The 21,395-nt window shown below is 39.8% G+C and overlaps 1 protein-coding gene across 9 annotated transcripts in view; it reads right to left on the bottom strand.

Annotated features, from left to right (window-relative positions):
• FAM184A (family with sequence similarity 184 member A) overlaps window positions 1-20,609 on the bottom strand; it is a 71,685-nt gene extending 51,076 nt beyond the window's left edge. For 3 of the 9 annotated variants that reach the window (XM_066994373.1, XM_066994367.1, XM_066994371.1), the window contains exon 1: window positions 20,215-20,609. In XM_066994373.1, coding sequence (XP_066850474.1) covers window positions 20,215-20,373 — 159 coding nt within the window. In that variant the 5' untranslated portion in view covers window positions 20,374-20,609. The remainder of the gene's footprint in view (window positions 1-20,214) is intronic. The other 6 variants (XM_066994372.1, XM_066994374.1, XM_066994370.1 and 3 more) reach the window with 3 other exon arrangements.
• Between the last annotated feature and the right edge of the window lie 786 nt (window positions 20,610-21,395).

Here is a 21,395-nt window from a genome sequence, read left to right as displayed (position 1 = left end):
ACCAAATGGTCTTATCAATTTGACTGTATAAACTCTGTATTAGTAATTACAATCTTACACATTTTGTAGAATGGGCTTTTATGCTTTTTAACCTATACTTTTCCTGATCAAAGTTTTGCCTTTATAAGCATGCTGTTGCTGTAAACACCACTGGAGGAAAAGAAAAAAACACACTCAACATCTGAAAAACAAAACATTTATTTAAAAGAATTAAAAGCATAGCCTAAAAAGAAATTTGAACAGAAGTTTTCTATCAGAAAACAAACACACACGAAACAGTGTAAGTTCCAATTTCCTTTCATGTTGTAATGAAGTCTAAAACTCAAATTCCTTCTTTCCAAGTGCTGACTGTTCTTAAATATTTTATTTTAAACAAACCTCAAATGCCAACATTGATTGCTCTGGTTTAAAGGCCTGTGGGTTGCTTGGATACAAGTGTGGGGTTTTTTTGACAGCTTATCTGGGAGACAACCTGTGCATGTTAGTCTCCTAAGGTCTGAGGTCCCTGGCTATGCGAGCTTGCCAACTTCTCCGCTAGCAAGTCAGCTGAACAGAAGGGTAACTGGCGAAGCAGCCAACAGTTTGGGAGCCCAGGAAGCTATGCAGCTCAAAAACTACACTAAAAGGGCGGTCTTTTTTTTTTTTTTTTTTTTAATAGAAAACAAAAAGAAAGTTCTGAAACATCATCAGATACAAATGGAAAAAATACCTAAGCTGCCTCACTCAACTTTATATAGCAAGGAAATAACTTTCTAAAAGTTGACCTGGCATTATTCATTTTTTTTCCAACCTATGCAAATGTTATTTAGTGAAAGAGAAAAAATGGCTCTGCCATGCTTTTGGTGACTGTGCTCAACACTGCTAATATCTCTGTTGGCAGCAGGTAGTCTTTTGGATTTCCCTAGAAAAAAAATAGCTTTCCTAGTGCAAATGAGCTTTGTAGCTCAGAGACTCAAAAATTTCCTCTAATACATTACCAAAAAAAATGACACTAAGTGACATGCAATTCCATTAACAGAATCATAGCTATTGTTGCAATGCCTGGCACCCAAGGGTTTTCAACCTGTTATACTCTCATTGGTTTTGGTGATGCCAACAGGAACTTCTGAGTGCAAAGCTCTCCTCTCTCTCCTGTCACCAGCATACAGTCAAATTTCTCCATTACTGGAGGGTCAAGACACATCATTTGTCCAACCAGTCACAAAAGCGAGTACCACGTGTGCACATGCACAAAACCACACAGGTGCAAGGGCCCCGGTCTGGACCTTGTCCTGATTTACTGACTTAAGTCCTGGGCTTCACCTCGGACCTGCCTCATGAGCACAAACTTGAGGCACACATGGCAGAGTGCACCTGACATGAATGTGAAAGACATTAGCTCTTCTTAACAGGTAAAATCTGCCTCTCTGTATAAACCTAAGCACATAAACTTTGAGGTGCCACCCATTAACAGCAGTAAGCTTTCTTCCAAATCCTACTTATTGTCTTTACTGTGCTTACAGTTACCATACACAACTTTTCCACAGGACCTCAGACTCTTACAGCACAAAGCAGGGCCCTTACTTGTCTCTTTAGAAGGTCACCTCCTTTATTTCTCCCTCATCAGCCACTCAAGTTAGAAGGCTTACCGTAAAATGGATGACCTTAAGTTCTGACAAACCTACCACACAACACTGGATTTTCTTTATACCCTGCCACAGAACTTGGACTGTTTTCACACTAACTGCTATATTCCTCATTTTTTCAGTAGACTATTAAGACTCCGAGAATCCGGTATACACAAAAAAGAAGTAAAAAACTGCAGCTAAGGTTAACAAGGTGTATAGTATGCAAATAAAAAAGTAGAATACTAGAGTAAGTTTCTGAAGATTCAGAGGTAGAAAGGTTGCAAAAATTGGAGGTGCACCGATAAAACAAGTTTTTGCAGTCTTCATTTATGAATCAAAGGATTAGCCATTTCCTAAGCATGCTTGTTATTTTTTAAAATTAAAATTTTAAAATACCCTAGTTCAACTGCATATTACCAAGAATTATAAATTGCTCATGTTTTCCCCAGCTCCACTCTATATGCATCATACACATTGCAGTCCTTATCAGATGACATGAAAAAGGTAGACTGTATTTTCAGTTAGTATATTATTCCAGAAGTACAGACCAAACACTCTCCAAGAATACTATGGGACTATCAGCTAAAAGTCTTAACACTTTTTATACAAAACAATAATGTAACTAATAAGAATCCAATGAAACACTACATGTTTTGGTCTGAAGAACCACAACAGGATTAGTGACAAAAACAGTAACGACTTTTTTATAGCAAGGGCTGGGCACTGGTACATTTAGTTGTACTTCGTGCGGTAACATTCAGCAAGTCTTTTGCTGCGTTGGTGTCTTGCACCACATGGAATACAGACAACAGCATTCAATACTTTAGCTGAAAGATGAAGTTTGACTACTTGGCTGAGAATCATTTTTGGCTCCAAACCAGATGTTATACTCTTGCATAGTCAGCTGCACTTGGGTCATCTGCTCCTGCCAGCACTTTTATCGTGATGGAATGAATGCTTTTCCAATTAAAAATGGGTATCTCACCTTAACACTAGTATTAGGTGCCAAATATATTTTGTAGCACAAAAAAAAATCACCAAAAATGACTGTGGTTCATTTTCTTCCAGTTTACATGGAAACAGGAACTGATACCTATTAGAAAAAAAATGCAAAGATGAACCTTACATCTCTGGTAAACCTTCATTTTGGACTTAACAGGTGGATCCCAGGGGCAGAGTGTTGCATTCAGCCCAGTCCAGGTGAAGAGCCTTGTCCCCAGTTAGCATGTGGGTGCTGCTGCCAGAGAGTGTTGGTGCTGCATCCACCAGCCCGAACCACCAGAGACTCTAGAGACACCCCAAGACTCGGTCTGTGCTACATCTCTTTTTCGTGAGCTGCAAAAAAACTACAGTGCCAACGAGGAATTGCTCATGCATAACTTATTCATGATTTGGAACACGCAAACCAACGAGCCTGACCTACCCCTTCTAGCAGTGGATAAACAAGAATTGAGCTGCTTCACACAGAAAGCAGTAAAATATACTGGGAAACATTAACAAGGCTTTTGTAGGGGCAAGTCACACCCCACAGATACAGCGGGATGCAAACAGAAAACTAAGCCTACAACATTGACAAGAGACATCAAAAGATCCTCCAGGAATTAATTTTAAGTAGTAATATCTACTACAGTCCAGAACAATCACACACTTTGTTACATTTCCTCCTTTTCTTTCTGTCTGTTCACAAGTAGGTATGCTATATATAAGTACTTAAAATGTATGTATTATGACCAATGAAATGTCAAGTGAAGACAAAAGACATAAGATAACCAATCCAAATCCTGAAAAAGTTCGTCTTTACTAGACAAATTTCTGGTCTGCAGCTGTAAAAGCAGTGTCTCCCTCCAACAGCTTCTGCCCAAAACAGCCAGTCAAAGTACTGCACCAGTATTCCTTTGTGCTAAAATCCAACTAGGGCAAGAACTTGACATTTCCCCCCATCCTTGAAGTGTATTGCCACAGGAAATTTACTATAAAACGTCCTTCTGCTGTTCAGTACAGTCTTTGTACATTAACCAAATTTATGCCTAATTAAAATTCATTACTTATTTCCCTTAGAAACTCTGAAAACAAATACCAACTTATTTTTACTTGGGAATGTTTGTTGCTGTAGCAATCTCTAATGCCTTCTGTGTCAAATGAATTGTTTAGAGGATGGTGACATGAAGTTCAGCATAATTTATTTCCAGGCAGAACACATCAACAGATTTCCACTTCTACCTAACCTTTGAATGAAAACAAATTATGGGGAGGGGGTCACTTTCACATTTGTTGTGAAACATTTACACTTAATTTTCTTTTAAAAGAGAAGTCTTGATAAGTCTGGGGACATACACTGTTCACTAACAACTAAGCAAGGCAAGCAGATGTGATATCACACAAACAAGAAATACAGATGAAATGGCAAGAGCTATTTGAAGATACAGTATAGTCCCATGAGAGTGGTTGAATATTCAGTTGAATAACATTAGCCACTGACTGGAAGCAGTGTGTAAGATGCATGTTAAAGAAAGCTGCAGATGGCGTGCCTGCTGGCCAGATTCTAGTGAACTGATTTTCAGGAGTAAAACATCCAAAAATGATCTGCAGAATCTTGAACCAAAACACCACTTACAGGAGAAAAAGTAGACTTGAAGACCTTGACATAACGATGAGAAGCATTTGGATACAAGTGAAGTGCACCTCTTTACTATAAATCAAAATAGACATGAGGACTTCCCCATTACAAGAGAGATGGATACGTGCATCGCTGCTACTGCTTTGCATGACCTGCCATGTCACGACATCTATTGCCGAGAGAAATGCTCAGCTGTTCTAGCCTTGTGTTGCTGGCTCTAAGAGAGTCATGCAAGTCCACGCTACACAGCAATCCAGTTCTGTACATTCGTGTTACGCTGTTCTCAACCACAGCTATTTCTAGGCAGTATATTACCTGCATGATTAAAAGACACTTTGTTTGTTAACTGTGTATAGAGTTGTTTTCAGTTGTAAAGTATAAAACCGACTTGCAGGATAAGTCAGAGTAAAAAGTTTAATATTTTTGATGTCAGAACAAAATTTAAATTTGCATTTTCATGATGACATATTTCAGTATGGCCCAAGTACACACTGCAGAAAGACTGTCATGAAAGATTAAAAAAAGGTGTTTTAAAAAAGTTTCAAAAGTTAGAGTGCTTAGTCAGAGTGAGAAAGTAATTCCTCCTTGGAAATTAGTTCTTATTTTTCAACTCAGATGATACCTGTAAATCAAACTAGAATCCTAAACCACTTATTTGCTTAATTGATAAAGAAAGCTCTCTTACACAAACGTGTAAGAGAACATACCACACAGTCTCTAAGGAGCAAGGAGGAATTATGTACCAGTGGTCTAAATGGTTATTCAGGAAAAAAAATCAGAGCAAAAAGCACACACTGCAGGACTTCCAACTCAGTATTTTCAGCTACAGCATTTTTTCATTTTATGGAAGCCTTAACTACAACAGATCTCTGAAAGATTAAGGGTAAATGCCGATTTTTCAGAATGCAAAAAGGAAATCCCAACCAGAAACTTTACTCATGAAACTGTTATAGCTATAGAAGAATTTGAGCCACTTACCCAGACATACCATACTACCTTGAAGTAATTTCTCTTCCTTTCTCTGGAAAAGTTACCAAGATTTTAATAAACAAAAATCGATGTTCAAACTAAGAGCTGATCAATAAGCTTCCGCTCCTTTTTACAGTTTTTCTCCTAAAACCTTAAAAACAAATAAATAATAAGGAAAGAAGTTGGCACGGTCACTTTTGCTCAAATCACACCACTTGCCAGTCCAAGTTTCACCTCAGGCTGAACTTTGAGAATAATATCTAGGACAAGTTTGCAATGGCCCAGTGGTAAACTTTCCAGCAACCTACAGAGATCTATCGTACAGTGAAAAACACTTACAGTTCCAAGCGACCTCTCAGTATTTGCACAATACTGGCTATTATTTTTGTCATTTCACAGCAACAGCTTAAATGTTCAACACGTAATTTTTATTAACTATTACAGAAACAACATATGCACAGAATCGCGGAATGACTGAGGCTGGAAGGCCCCTCTGGAGGTCATCTGGTCCAACCACCCTGCTCAAAGCAGGGTCAGCTTAAAAAGGTCATGCAGGGCCCTTTTGAAGTGTGTTTTGAATATCTCTAAGGATAGAGACACCTCAACATCTCGGGGCAGCACATGTTAATGACCACAACCCTTTGAGCCCAGCAGTTCAGACAGTCTTCATGCTATCTCAATGTTTATTTGTCTAGCACTCCCCTGGAAAAACCAAACTGGCACACGACAAACAGCGGTGAAGACACACTTAGTGTTAAATTTCCTAAAAGCAATCCTGCAAAAAATATGGCTCTAAATAGACTTTTTTTTTTTTTTAAGTCTTTAATCTATCTAGAGAGTGTACGTCTATCAAAATACTTCAAGTTTTTGCAGTTCCCTCTACCCCAGGTTATCTGAACCATTCAACTGAATAAAGTCAGTAAATGCATACTTAAGTAGGAAAATTGAAGTATCTCCATTAAAGACCTACAGGAAGACTGATATCCTGGTGGCAGCTTACAGCTATGTTGTTTTGTTCAAAATAATCTCTTTTCCATTCCTCCTATTCAATATAGTAAGGTGAATCCCATGGCTGCTCAACCCGAATACTAAGTCACCAGTCCAACATCTGTATTTTCTTTTTATGGTTACCTAATTGAATCTAAACTCTACCAGTGATACAGTTTTCTCAAGAGCTACACTAGCGAATGTTCTTCAAAAGCTGTCCTATGCATCTGCAATAAAGATTTTTACTAATGCTTTTGTTCGGCATCTGGAATGCAACATGATTCCGAGTTCTTAAATGATTAAGAGTACTTAAATTGTAACAATTATCTGGATTTGCACTTTTACAGTATTTCATTCTACATTAAAAGGAAGGCATTAACTCCTCTTGTTCCAGCAATTCATCATACAAAAGTAGATCTGTTCAGAGTTTCTCACCTCCCGTAAATATCCCTAATACCTGACAGGTCAAGTCAAATAAGGCTTTTCATCAAGGCCTCAAGTTTTGGGCACCAGGAACTATTCTAGGAAGCAAAGAAAATCTTTAATAGCTAGCACGATAAAGAAGGATGATTAAAGGAAAACCAAGAAATGTTCTTTCTTCAGCATACACACACACACAAATATATACATAAAATGAAGGAGTTGAGAAAATATTGGAAATCTTAAATCAAGGAACACACACAAATATTATTTATTTATTTATTTTTATGTTAAATACTTGCGTGCAACTTCACATTAAATAATTAGCTTAAGGCCTTGTGCCTTGAGGCACGTACAGGTCTGTATCATGCACATGTCAGTTTATATATATTTAGTCTCTCAAATTAAAATGCCCAGTTCTAACTACTATTGTAAAACTCTCCATTTTTATAAGAAAGAGGAAACAAAAAGCACACTAAATTGGTAGTATATTTCAAAATACACCATTGGCTAACAGAAGACCTGAGAATGATCAAAATAAACCACATATAAAGGTCACCTTCATAGAATATCAAGAAATTATTCTGAAGCACTTTCAAAGACTATTCATAGTACAATGCAAATTCTAGAACACCCGCTCTTGTTCCGCAGAATTATGAATGATGTCTTAACTTTTAAGAAACAATAAAGAATAGATTTGCTTTGCAGAGTAAAACATTTAGCAGCAGACAATAAATTTGTTTAATATTTTTCAAAGTTCAGTTTCAAACAGCTATCAAATAATTAAGTAAACAATACACAGATGTTATTTTTTAATAGCACTCTTAAAAACATTAAGCACAAGTATCTCCAGCAATTAATTCACTTCTTCCCCTAACACAGTCAGGAAAGGTTCTAATAAGAAGGAAAAACTTTGATACCTAGCTTTCCATTTTGTTTTGTTTTTTGGCACGTCTTCTCACTAAATCTAATATATATTTAAAAAGAACTTATGTTGCTTTCTACCTACAGTTTAAAGGTTAGAAAGACTGTGTATAATATAGCTTGGTGAAATTAACTGATGCCATAGGACCATAGAACAGCTTGGGTTGGAAGGTACCTTAAAGACCCATCCAGTTCCAACCCCCTGCCATGGGCAGGGACACCTCCCACCAGACCAGGCTGCCCAGAGCCCCATCCAGCCTGGCCTTGAACACCTCCAGGGATGGGGCATCCACAGCTTCTCTGGGCAGCCTGTGCCAGGGCCTCACCACCCTCACAGTGAAGAATTTCCTCCTAACCTCTAATCTAAAACTACCCTCTTTCAGTTTAAAACCATTTCCCCTTGTCCTGTCATTATCTGACTAAGCAAAAGTTGCTCTCCATCTTTTTTATAAACCCCCTTTAAGCACTGAAAAGCTACAATGAGGTCACCCCAGAGCCTTCTCTTCTCCAGGCTGAACAGCCCCAGCTTTCTCAACCTTTCTTCATAGGACAGGTGCTCCTGCCCTCTGATCATCCTCACGGCCCTAATTTGCCTGCTAAACCATACCCTGTCCCAAAATCCTATACAGGACACACTGAGCAGTGAAATTGCGCTGTAGCTGCAGCTTCCTCCCTTTTCCACTTGCCTAAGAATAGAGAAAATTAAGCTAAAAAAAAAAAAAAAAGCTAAGCAATCTACTGTACTACATGATTTCTGTTTGAAATCAATGTAGCTTTCTTTAGAAAGGAAGTGCAAGGAAGGTATAAATTACATGAAGGTGTAACTGCCAGGAGATTAATCTGTGTCAACATCTGCTACAGCCTCCTGGCACTCTTAGAGAGCAGGTAACTCACCACTTCTGAAGTTAAACACAAGAGTACAAGAAAGATCAGCTATGTGTTAATCCTCAGGTTGTAATGCAGTAAGTTGAACACAAATTAGAAAGCCGAACTAATCAGATCATTTTCAAGCATGCTTATTTTCACAGCTAAGCACACATAAAAGAGTTGACCAGCAAGGACGTACAATTGACAATTCCATCATGATAAAGGTGGAATTGCAAAAATAGTCTTTCACAGCCCTCTAATGAGCAGGATTAATTTAGGTATCCATTTTGCATGCAACTGGAATCAACTGTTTTCTCCTGTTACAGACTAGTTTAGCACATATTTGCAAATGCATCTCAATGCCCTCGGGCTGGGCAAGGCATGGAAGTATTGCCAACAGCACCCAATCATAATCCCGTTTTGGTTCTGGAACGTTAACCTCTACCAATCAAGTTATGTCTGAAACAACCATTACAAATCTGTAGCACAATTAGCTTCAGGCAATTTGCTAAGACAGTTAAATCTTGAGAAGCAGACTGCAACAACAACAACAAAAAAGATTTAGTGACAGATGTACAAATTCCACAATTTGCCTCCTGGTGAGTAAGAAACCCATTTGCCCTCTAATCATCAAATCAGAATACAGTTGACACATCTGCTAGATGATTAGACCTTAGATCACTTCAAGGAAAACAGGACAGGCCAAAGGACTACTCCAAGTTCTGCTTTAGTCACTGAGCTGCACTGTCTTACAGACTTAATTATTTAATATTTGCATATTTGATTGGGGACTGGGGCACAGAAAGCCCCAGAGAAATTTAAGCGAGTATGTCTATATTGTATCTCTTTGTGGGTATTTGGACTCCAAAGCAATGCACAGGGCAGTTCTCAGAGCTGAACAACTGACTTGGCATTCAAGAGATAACGCTAGTTTGCCCTTGGCAAACAACCCACACAGCAGAATTTTCTCTCAGCAGAGTGATATTATTAAGTTCAAACCTTCCCAAAACAGAGAGTAACAACACCTAACTGAGAAACAGGGTGAAAAAAGTAGTCATGTTACAGACTTGTACCACCTTTTTTTCATTAATCATCAAAATAATTGTTTTAAAGCTTTATATAATCTCAAGAAGCAATTTCCTCATCTTTTAAGAGCTATGAGGGCTTTTGAATCTAACAGACTTTATGCAACTTTCAGAAATAGCACACATTCCTTTAACGAATTTGATGGCAAGACAAGTTTGTTTCCAACTTTCTAAAGTCCTTTAAACGGTAAGAATGCAATTCTTTCAGAACAGACTTAAACTAAGTATAAATCCCGAAAGGAATCACTAAGTTTTATGTGGTATATTCCCTAAGTTAGCTTTAGGCAATCAAACTTGAACCCATTTTTCAGAATGTGGACAATATGAATAAAATACTGCTGCTGCTCACTTAAATATTCGCTAACATATCTCAATATGCTAACCGGCAGAGCTTCCTGAGAAGTACTAGTGATGTTTCCAGTCTCACTTCTCCATCCTCCTGTCGCTCTTTTAGGAAGTCAGTACCAAGCGACGAGGCACACACACTCGGGGAAATAATTCCCTGCGCGTACCTTCGCAGCACTCCAGGCACTCAGCGGCGCGGCTCACCACGTTGAGCCGGCTCAGGCTCAGCCCCGCGGAGAGCAGCCGGCCGGCAGCCTCCCTCCGCTTCAGCACCACGGCGAGCGGCCGGCCGGCGGTCGCGGCCCCGCTCAGCACCACGGCGAGCGGCCCCTGGGGCCCCCGGGGGCAGGGCACCGAGCAGGGCCCGGCCCGCTGTGCCACCGCGACCGACGGGCCGAGCCTCGCACAAGACTCTGCCTGCACAGCTTCCAAGAGAAGCACGCACAGCCTCAGACTTCAATAAAATGTAGAGTGTGTTGAGAAAGTCTGTTCTTCTAGATGAACTTGAGACTACTCTCAATTCCCTGACGAGGCACTGGTTTGCATGCTTCCCACTCACTAGAACACTATTTCTTTCCGTACATTTAATGTTTTACCTTTTCTGCAAGAACCTCCAAGAATCCATTTTCTACAGATGAGAACAGAGGAGGCTCAAGAATTACTAGCTAACCTAGAGCCCAGTAAGGCATGTGAGTCAGGACTCCAATATGATTTTATTTAAGAGGTCACATTTACCAAAATTTGATATGGGCACATACAAAAGCTATAATTTATGATCAGCATTTAACTTTTTTCATGGAATCATAGAACCAAACAATCATAGACTCATTAAGGTTGGAAATGGCCTCCAAGATCATCTGGTCCAACCATCCCCCCACCACCAGTGTCACCCACTGAACCCTGTCCCTAAGCACCATGTCCAGCCTTTCCTTGAACACCCCCAGGGATGGTGACTCCACCACCTCCCTGGGCAACCCGTTCCAATGCCTGACTGTTCCTCAGAAGAAAAATTTCCAATCTAAACCTACCCTGGTGCAAATTTGATATTTTGATATTGTCCAGTGAGAGAACATGTTACTTCTGTCTTCAACTTTGCCAAGCTAAGAGTTTTCTGAAAGGAGGAAATTAAGTTTCCCTCAGGGTCAGGAACATAGGCCCATCAGAAAAAAAAAAAGTTATATATGTATACATAACCATGTGTGTGTCTGAAAAATAATTGCCATTAGAGGAAAAAGAAGTCTACTGAACAGATATCTAAAAAGAATAATCTACAGTTTGAAATGTGGTTTCTTCTGGAGTATCAACTTCCAGGAGAAGCGCTCTCTGTCAGAGTGTAGTGATAGGACAAGGGGGAATAGCTTTAAACTGAAAGACGGGAGATTTAGATGAGATAAGGAAGAACTTCTTCACTCTGAGGGTGGTGAGGCCCTGGCACAGGCTGCCCAGAGAAGCTGTGGATGCCCCATCCCTGGAGGTGCTCAAGGCCAGGCTGGATGGGGCTTTGGGCAACCTGGTCTGGGGGAGGTGTCCCTGCCCATGGCAGGGGGTTGGAACTCTAAGGTCTCTTCCGACCCGAACCACCTTGCAATTCTCTGCAATTCTATGAAAACAACACCAACCACTAAAAGCTACATTTGCTTCAGGCTCTTTGTTTATGCAGGATATGCGAAAATAAAGAAAACAGCAAGGTCTGCCCAAATATGAACAAAGCACAATGTTATATATTAGATACTCAGAGGTAAGAGGTGAAGCAGAATGTGCCTCATACACCAAATGATGAATGGCCTACACTGTAGAAATACACATGACAAAGTATGAAGCGGAGCATGAAAATAAACATAAGACAAGAATTCTGGGAGTACAGGGAACGGCCACAAATGTTCCCCAGTCCAGCTCAAAGAACATGCAAACCAAACATCATGTCAGATTCCAGTCCCTATTTTAGGATATATTTTTGCATTTAAATACGTGCAACTTCTATCTCAGCATAAAACAAACAGCCATATGCTTTTAAAAAGAGAAAAGGACTGACTGATTTGTATGGCACAGGCACTTAATGGTCTATAAATTAATAATATAAAGTTAGATACAGGATGGGAAAACTACTGAACCAACTCAAAATATAGCTCAAAATTTTCATATAAAGTTTCACCTCTCAGTGGCACAACACAAATAGATATATACTAAAATAAGTAATATATGTAGCATATATTACTGGACTGGCAATACAGGTTAATGTTGGAAAGACAGATTTTCAAGGTGTTTTGAAATTTTTTTTTAGCTAGAATCATGTCTTACATTGCTTATTACTACAAGGTATAAATAAAATTCATTTTTTAAAGTAGAAACCCTACATTTATTATTACACAAAGCAGAAAAAAATCTATTTTAAGTTCTTTTATCTATTCTTTATTACAAAAATGGCTTACCACCATTTTCATGGCTCAAATTTCAAAAGGACAAAGACAGTCACAGGAGATTACTGCAATGCATTTTAGTACAAGCTATCCAAACCTATCAGCTTTCATAATGCAAAATATGAGATCTGAGAAGGCAGTCCCAGACAAACCCTTAGCTAAAAGTTATAGCTTTCAGTCACATCACGAGCAAAAACATCATTCAATTAATGATCTCTAGATTACAGCACACCTGTTTTCTGAAGACAGTACAATTCAGGTTTCTAGAAATTAAATTTTAGGAAACTGGCTGGAACAATTTATTTCATCGCATTAAAAGGAAATTAAGAAATATACATTTTTGCAATCACCTCATGCTTCTTTTAGCTAAAAGGCTATCTTTCATTCAACAGGAGCATCTTAAACAAGGACTTCATGAACTTTTTAACAGTAACTATTTTTAAGGGCTGTCATTTTGAGCCTAACCAAGTGACAACCTCAGTAAAAAGCTGTTCTCTCTCATAGGCGTCTATATGCAGTTTAAAAAGCTTGCCCACAGAAACAGAGCCAGGTAATGCATTAAGTAGGACAAGATGGTGAACAGCTTTAGAGTGTTTTTGTTTCTTCTGGTTATTTTTGGAATGCAATGCCTTCGGTTACTGGTATGACATCAGTCATTAGAAGAATACATAGAAGCCTGGCTTACCACTGCCAGCCTTGTATCAGCCAAGAGACACACTCATCTGATTTCATACCACTATGTAGAGATTTACTGGATGTATTTAACAGTAAGTCTGAAAATAATATAAAAAAAGCTGGTGACTATCTAAGGCAATGAAACTCCCTCCTCCCCTCCACAGAGTTAACTGCAGGAGAATAAAGCTTTCAATGTAGGTTTTTCACAAGTGACTTGGAGGTGAAATCAGGGTGAGGTGAACAGCAGAATCACTAACAAAATTACTATTTCTGATAAAGTCAAAGCCTGAGTTTAGAAAAGGAGATACTGAAAGAATGACTGTGATTAGAAGTTCCTCATGGCTAGAAGTTAATGTGTAAATACAACGACTGACGACAAGTAACATTACTATACATGCTTTAGATGCAGTGTGCACAAAAAAAAAGTGAGACTGATAAGGTTTTTGTGCATGACAACACAAATATCTGAACACAAACAATGCTGTTACTGGGTAGAGTTTTACAGTGTTTCAAGAAAGTATAGAACCACCTTGACTTATATGACTTGTTCTAAAGAAATGCTATAAAGCAAAAATGAAAGACTCCTCATTTTGAAATAACTTCTTTGTACTTTCATGGTACTCCAGAAAACAAACAAACAAAAAACTGTCTTCTGCCTATACATTTTTATAAGACCTCATAAATCAGAGCTTCTGGCAGGATTGAGTACTTATGAATTGGCATGGACACAGCACTTTAAAATGCTGCAAACAGATCAGCATATAAGTAAAATTATACGTAAAGTGTAAAATTACATAGGGTTCTACCCTGACTTTCTTTTCAAATATAGATAAAAGACTCTCCTGTTTACAACTGCTGTATTTGGAGCAAAGCATTTCAATATTATGTTCTTAACACTGAACTGGCACTTCCTTGATTTTATCTAAAGCAGATGATATTAGCATAAACCTTTTTTTTGTTTTGTTGTTTTGGGGTGATTTTTTTTAGAATGCGGAACTTATCTGAAACTGTAACAATAACAACAAAATCAAACTAAACTTCAAGTATTTCTTATTCTTTCCATGGGATTTATGGAAAGATAAATCATATATAAAAAGTAGATAAAGATTGACAGATTTTAAACTTTATGGCTGTTGTCAGACCAGGATTTATTTGCGGCCTGCATGTTCTCTTTTTTTTTTTTTATTTTGACATGTTTATAGGATTTAAGTACAAATTTCAATGTCAGTCTTTCACTGTTTTTTAAATATCTTTAATGTACTGATGTATCGCATATAGCAGCTGAAGTACATTCCAGCAAGATTAACATCAACAAGTTATTCATCTCCTTGTAATGCTACATTATTTAAATACACCAAGAAGTGAGCATAAGCACAGAGTAAAAGGACGCATATTATTTGTCCTCTCTTTCACCTTCTCTGTTCATTTCGATTATTATTTTGGATAGACGTTTCCAAATCTTATAATCTCAAAGAAGTTAATATATACCTAAGCATACTGAAGAAGCGTTTTATGTGAACGTACAATCACAGCTTTCCCAACAAAATCACAGTTTTAATTATACACATGAAGAATTTAGAATATTCAGGCATCAGTGGTCTCAGATGAACTCCCAGGCAAGGGTCAAATGTTAAAACCAGGCAGCACAAAGATATTTTATTTGAGCATATTTTTATTATATAAAAAAGAAAAGTTATCATTCTTGTCCTACTCTACTGCTTTTTGATGCCTTATGACAAAAGACTGTAAAGTCAGTGACCTACTTCACAAATACCACAACTGAAGTATAGCTGTATCAGGTCCATACACCATCCCTGCAGTCTCACCCAGCACGCATACAGTGATAATAGGTGGAAGAACCATTCCAGTGATATATGGTCACAAGGTCTTCAAGGCATCAAAATAATTTTTTTCAACTAGTCCTGACTGGGGGAAAACCAGCATCAAGTAATAGTTTCTCCACATCAGGACTGTCAAACTTCCCTCCCCCTAGTCCCTTGATCTCTCCTTTCAGAGCCAAAAAGCATATAAACTTTTTGGAAAGTGACAAGATCCCTACAGCACATGTTGATCACATTGTTAATAAGAACATTTTTGCATTTCACTGTCACCATTGTGCCTGCAGATTATACAAGTTCATACTAAAAATCCACGAGGGAAGCCCAAGGACCATCAGTCCAAAACACTCAGTTCCATGACTTCTGTCCTACAAAACACAGAAGGTTAGAAAGACCTCTTCTGGTCTGCAACAGAAGCCACAGCAGCTTTAAAGCAATTTTAAGTGCTTCAATTAGCAAATATTAAGCTAAAGCTAATAACTGCTGCTTTTATTTAAGACCTGTAGAAGAGTCTGTGAACCTAAAAACTCAATTTATTTTTAATAAATTTGTAAGTTTTATTATCTTTAACACTGAACTACAGTGTGAACCATTTTTTACACAGTCCCATCTTCGTCCTTAAGCCATCACAGCTACAGAAAACTTCTCTTTTGTGAACAACCCTTGCTAAGACCGCAACTACTGCAGGCTGACAGTCAGAAAACCACATGAAGAGAGTCAGAAAGGGAAGGCAGAGAGAGTATATTAGCATGGTTAAAAAAGAAAAACACATACTTCAGAAATATTGTCTCTGTTACTTTTCCAATTGCTACCTTCAGTTGATCCCTTCACAGAGGGCTTACTCCAGCTATCTCCGGAATAACTAACACAAACCAGAATTAAATCTCTCTAAAGAAATGCAGAAGAATTCTATATCCATTATTACATGTTCAGGTCTTCAAGTCCTTGAAAAGTATTCTCGCTGTAATAAGAAAGCTACAACATTTATTCCCACGTTACCAGTAGGAAATACATGCACAAATTTTGACATTCAAATCTGTACTGAAGTCACACCCTCTTTGAAATTCCAGCCGTTTTCATGCAATGCTAGAGCCGTAAGCAAACACTGGCCTGCTGCCAATGTTCACAAACATTGGAGAGATGACATAAGGTTGCTTAAAAAATAAAAACCAAGTTTTTCCAAAACTGTTAATGGCATCAGCTACCACTTGATGACAGCTAATGTCAAAACAGTTCTAAAAGGTTTTTTAGATTCTCATTTCTTCCCTGCTTTTAAGAGCTCTTACATTCTCCTATAAGCCTATACACAAGGAAGCTTCTTTCTGCAAGAGATTTAGTTATTTTGTTCATTGAGGCAGAACACTCTCAAATAAAAACTGACAAAGTTTCAGTAGAAATGTAACATTTGAAGTATTATGATTAATAAGTTAAACCCTACAGTTACACACATAGCACTGCATTCTGTGATGCTTGAGCAAGACCTTTAACCTTCCCAGCAAAAAAGGCCACATAATGAGGAGCATAAACATGCGAATTAAGGATTATTAGATTTGCTATTTATTCTTTGAAACAACTTTACTATTAAAACCCCAAACCATTCAATGCGGTAAGTATTACAGTCTACTGTCTAGGAACCTCTCTTTAAACCAGGAAGAGAGAGGAAAACAAAGAAAAGGGTTGGGGGGAACTTCCTGACTTTATACAGCAAGCTGATGGCAGAACTCAGAACTGAACTCCAGCCTCGGGAGCCCCAGAACTCAGTTTCTTGTTTAGTGAATTATGTTGTGCCTTGGACAACCTTGTTGCCTTAGTCTTTGAACCCCCTCAGCATTTTTGGAATCTTTCCAGAATTGAACTATCCAGCTCTAGGCACCTACCAAGGGAAATCACTGGTATTGTTGAGGGGTTTTGTGGTTGTTTTTCTTATTATGAAATTGATCGAGCTGATAGAAACTATTGCTGTAGTGCACATACCACCTGCATGGCACTTACAGGCTCTTCCACTTGACATAGGATTTCTGCAACTAGGACCATGCAACCAAATCAACACTTCAGATTCTCATCACGTAACGCCAGTGTGGATCATCTAATTAATCCATAAAAGTCAAAGATTTATGTTGATGCCACAGAACTTCCACAACATATTCCATAAACAAATGTAGGACATGAATTTCTCAATTACGAATGCTCAAGCTGAAAACTACAGCACAAAAAATGGAGGGGGGGCAGAACAAAACAAACCAACCAACCCCTTGAACTTGCCTTCCTCTAGCAATTGTGAAAACAAGTCCCACTCTCCCCACTGATGTAAGCAGAGCAGCAACTTGCTTTTTGTTTTCTATTCCAGTTGTCTTATGCAAACTAATAAAATATATATGCATATTTTCATCTGCAGCAAGCATAATTCAACAGTGCATTAGCACTCCAGCATGTAGTAGTACAAACATATATGCAATCTCATAATCACAGCTTATTTCTTTTTGGCTTTAATCTTTGGTGTCAGATGCTACTTTATCCCCAAACTGGTACACCAATCTTCCGAAACGCCTAGAATAAGGAGCTTATGCTGAAGAAGAGGACCCAAAATTGCTTCAGCTACAACTTCTGCAGTCTTTAAACATGACACGGAGTATCATGTTAGTTTTTAAAGCTGCATTTCTAACTACTGGCATGTTTTACCTTCCCCTGTGAGTTAAAGCATATTAAAGTTATATCAAGTTATATTTTTTTCAAGAGTAAAAATATAGTTAAGCTCTTCAGAAGCATTGTGCTTAGCGGACCAGATTTGTATCTTAGTTTGCCTCTGAATTACTGATTAAAGACTAAAAAAAAAAAAAAAAATCAAATCAAATCATGTCTTTGTGTTCCTGTATTGCTTTGACCAAAACATTACATTCTGTATAAGTAATGTGAAAACATGACACAGGAATTCTAATTTTGAAATGTTAGATTTACTTCGTGAATGACCTTTATTTCCTATGGGGAAAGCATTTTCTTCTGGTGCTATTCAGAGATCGTAGTACAAGCTGTACAAGGACAGGAGAAAATAAACTACTGAGTCACATTTCTTTTGTCAGAAGACACAAGCTTCCAGGTAACCTAACTACGCCCCCTGTGTACTTAGATTCCCCTTCATGATACTGTATTGTTGTGTTTGTTTTGACCTGATGAAACATCTGACTCCAGTTCTAAATCCCCTGAGAGACTTCCTAGTTCTTAAGACAATTTTAGAGAAAAGTAGAGAAAAGTACAAAGACAAAAAAAAAAAGGGGGGGGGGGGGTGAGGGGAGAGGCACAGGGGGAGGAACAGTCAGAAGGTGTGAGAGGACCGTTTTATATAAAAGACATGATTAGACACTTTATATAAAAGACACTTCTTATTCTCAATATGAAGTTCCTAGATTACTGAAGAGGAATTCTATACACAAGTTAGTAAGCATCTGACGGAGACCAAATAGCAGAATTTGGTCGAAAGACCTTCACACAAATATATATATTTAAATCAGCCATTCAATTTGGATAGCTTATTTCCACAAATCTGCAATGTTAATTCTTCTGACAGTTAACTCTTGTTTACAGAAATTAAGTATCTTGTTTATTTTTCCCTCCTGCAGCTTGATTGCTTTCTCAAGGAGTAAATGCTTCAGGCATCTACCAAATCAGGCTTCAGATCCCAGAGCAGGTTAGAGAATTCTTCAGGGTAAACTATAAGCTAAGGCTTCTTTCTTTTTTTTTTTTTTTTTTTAGCATCCTTCTCTGAAAGGTCAAATAACAAACAGAAATATGGGACCTGAATTCTCCAACTACACAACTGTCAACATTTGCACCTCTACCTCAATGAAATGAATGCTATAGAATACATTTCATCTTGATCTATATATCATTAATTTTATTGTTGCATTAGGTACAAGTATGTTTATTATGCATCCCATTTTAAGTTTGTTCTTCAGTCCAGACCTTCAGTTCACGAGTATCAGCTAATTTCCCAAGTTTTCTCCCTCAAACTTGAAAACAGAACTGACACACAAAGCAAAATATCACCAGAATATCCAAGTCAGGGAAACAGATATGAGATTCCCATCCTGCAAATGTCTAATTCACATGTAAAATCCTTGTACAATCACAGCTATTTACATTTATTGAAATACAACAACCAGAAAGCAACTGGCAGCTTTTATTTGCAGTATCCTGAAATCTTTGGCAGGACAGGCATGCACATCATCTTCGAAGAATCTTCAAAGAACTCTATTATGGATCATAAAAGATCCTATGAGTAAAGCACAGTGTTTATTAATAAAGACTCCAAGTCTTCCAAAAGAGAAGTTCAAGGTACTCCAGCACTATCCATATAAATCCACATTTAAGTCACGCCTGCCTCAAGACAGCTGACACACCGTAACTCACAAAACACAGGGCACGCGTGCAGTGATGCGGAACTCATGGGTACACACACACAATATCACAACAGAGACAGAAGACTGTTTCTGAAACCAACTATAAACTGCCAGGAGATTCCAAAAGAAAGAAAGGGAAATATATAAGTCCACACACAAGTAAGAACTGCTCTTTGAAAGTATTGCTTTGCACATACAACTGGCCTTAAGGTAAACCTAAAATACATTTATGGTCTCCTGGTGCTTTTTGCACCTTTCAAGGAGCACAGGTCTGTAGTGATACCTTTAATATTTCAATTCATCATTTGTATTTCATATGGAGTAACATCACAGTGATTCTTTAGGTGATTTTAATCCTAGTTTTCTCTATGAAAGTACAATTTTAATTTGACTGAATGTTAACACACACAAAAAAAAATGGGTTCTGCTTAAAAACCAAGCCAGAATACACCTCAGCCATTGGTTTTCCAATAAAGCAAGGTGCATGGCATTTCACTGTAAATACTATTTGTAGCCAATCACTTCAGCTGTGCATAAATACAAACTGTATCTCCCCTGTGAGCCTGCCAGCAGCCTTCCTTCTCTTCACTCACATTTCCAACGAAATGTCACCTTCATCCATTTTGGCATACAGTTGAGGAACGACACCGTTCCCCCACTGTGCCTTTAAGTTACCTTCAAATGTTTTAACTATGCAATTCTTGGCAGAAATTGTTAGCGTCACGTTCGTTAAAGAGGAAGCAGAAGAAACACATGCCTTTCATCTCCTGATGCCATTCACTTGTGCCTTGAGCATCATGCAAGAGAGATTATAGCACCGCGGTGTTGTTTTTAAGTTATCCGAAGTAAATTACTGCTACGATCAAGCCTGCAGCGTGGGGCCTACCAGCCTTAAGCAACACACTTTTAAAACCATCTAGTTTGAGCACAGCCTTTAACGAGATCCCATACTGGCGGTGCTAGCACGGAGGCCGTTCACCCAGCGCTACGAGACCGACGGACGGGCTTCTCGCCCTCCCCGCTGGCCACGTAAAGCACGAGGCACCCCCGGCCGGGCAGCGAGCCTCACCTTGGTGAGCTGGGCGATCTTCTTGCTCATTTTGAAATGCAGCTCGGGGCTGTGCTCGGCGCCCGGGCCGGGGCCGGCGCCGAATTTCCCGGCGGCGGCGGGCGCGGAGCCGCCGCCGTAGCCGTGCTGCTGCTGCCAGCTCATCCCCGGGGTCGCCATCTTCAGCGCCCGGCCCCCGCTCGGGCTCCGCCGCCGCCCCCCGCGCTGCCGGCGAGCGGCGCCGGGGGCTCCCCAGCCGCGGACCGCAGCCCCGGGAGGCTCCTCCCGGCCCGGGGCCGGCCTCGGGGGCGCTCCGTGCCGCCGCCGCCGGGCCGTGAGGGGAGGCGGGCGAGGCGAGCCGATCGGAGCCGAGCCGTTAGCCCCGCAACCGCCGCCGCCGCCCGGCCGTTGGCGCCGCGCGGCCCCTCCCGCAGCCCGCCAGCGCCGGGCGGAGCGGCAGCCGCCGTGCGCGCTCCCGGCGGCGGGCGGGAGGGCGGGCACGCGCGTGGCTCGCCGCCCCTCAGCCGCGGCCGTCAGTCAGCCGTTAGTTAGCCGCTAGGCGTGAGGGCACACTGGGTAGCCCCCGGGCACGGAGTGCTCCGTGAGGGAGCGAGTGCCATCTTGTCACCGCTGACCCAGCCACGGAATGGCCGAGGTTGGAAGGGACATCACCTAGTCCGACCCCCTGCCGAGCAGGGCCACCTAGAGCACGTTAAAAAAAAAAAAAAATCTCAAAACATCTTAAAACTGAGGTGAATTCGATAAGTAGGTGGCCGCGCAATTACTTCAGGTTCTCACAGACCCAGCTGGTCATGCACTTGAGCTGGTCAGCCGCTTTTCCTGCGGACACAGCCGCTGCAAACCGTGGTTACGGCCCCGTGATCTGATGGGATGACCACAGAACAAAAGTCCCTGCCAGAAGGAATTCACAGCCAAATTTAGTGCATGTTTTAGCTTGGGTTTGACTGCTCTTTTCTGTTTCCACCCTGCGCACCTCTGGAGAACAGCCACCATCTTTAACAATTTAATGCCTCTTTGCTAGGCTCCAGCCTTGGGAGAACATATATATATATCTTAATGGGGTTGGACACGTTTGATTTCCTGATTAGCAGCCTCTGCACTGCTCTTTTAAAAGCCCTTGATATTCTCTGTTGGGTAGTTTATCTTTTTGCTGCCTTTTTATTTTTTTCCCATGCTCTAAA

Source organism: Anser cygnoides, chromosome 3 (genome assembly GCF_040182565.1).
Source record: "Anser cygnoides isolate HZ-2024a breed goose chromosome 3, Taihu_goose_T2T_genome, whole genome shotgun sequence".
NCBI lineage: Eukaryota > Metazoa > Chordata > Aves > Anseriformes > Anatidae > Anser > Anser cygnoides.
The sequence above is the reverse complement of the archived record's forward strand: the minus strand, read 5'-3'. Positions and strand labels throughout refer to the sequence as shown.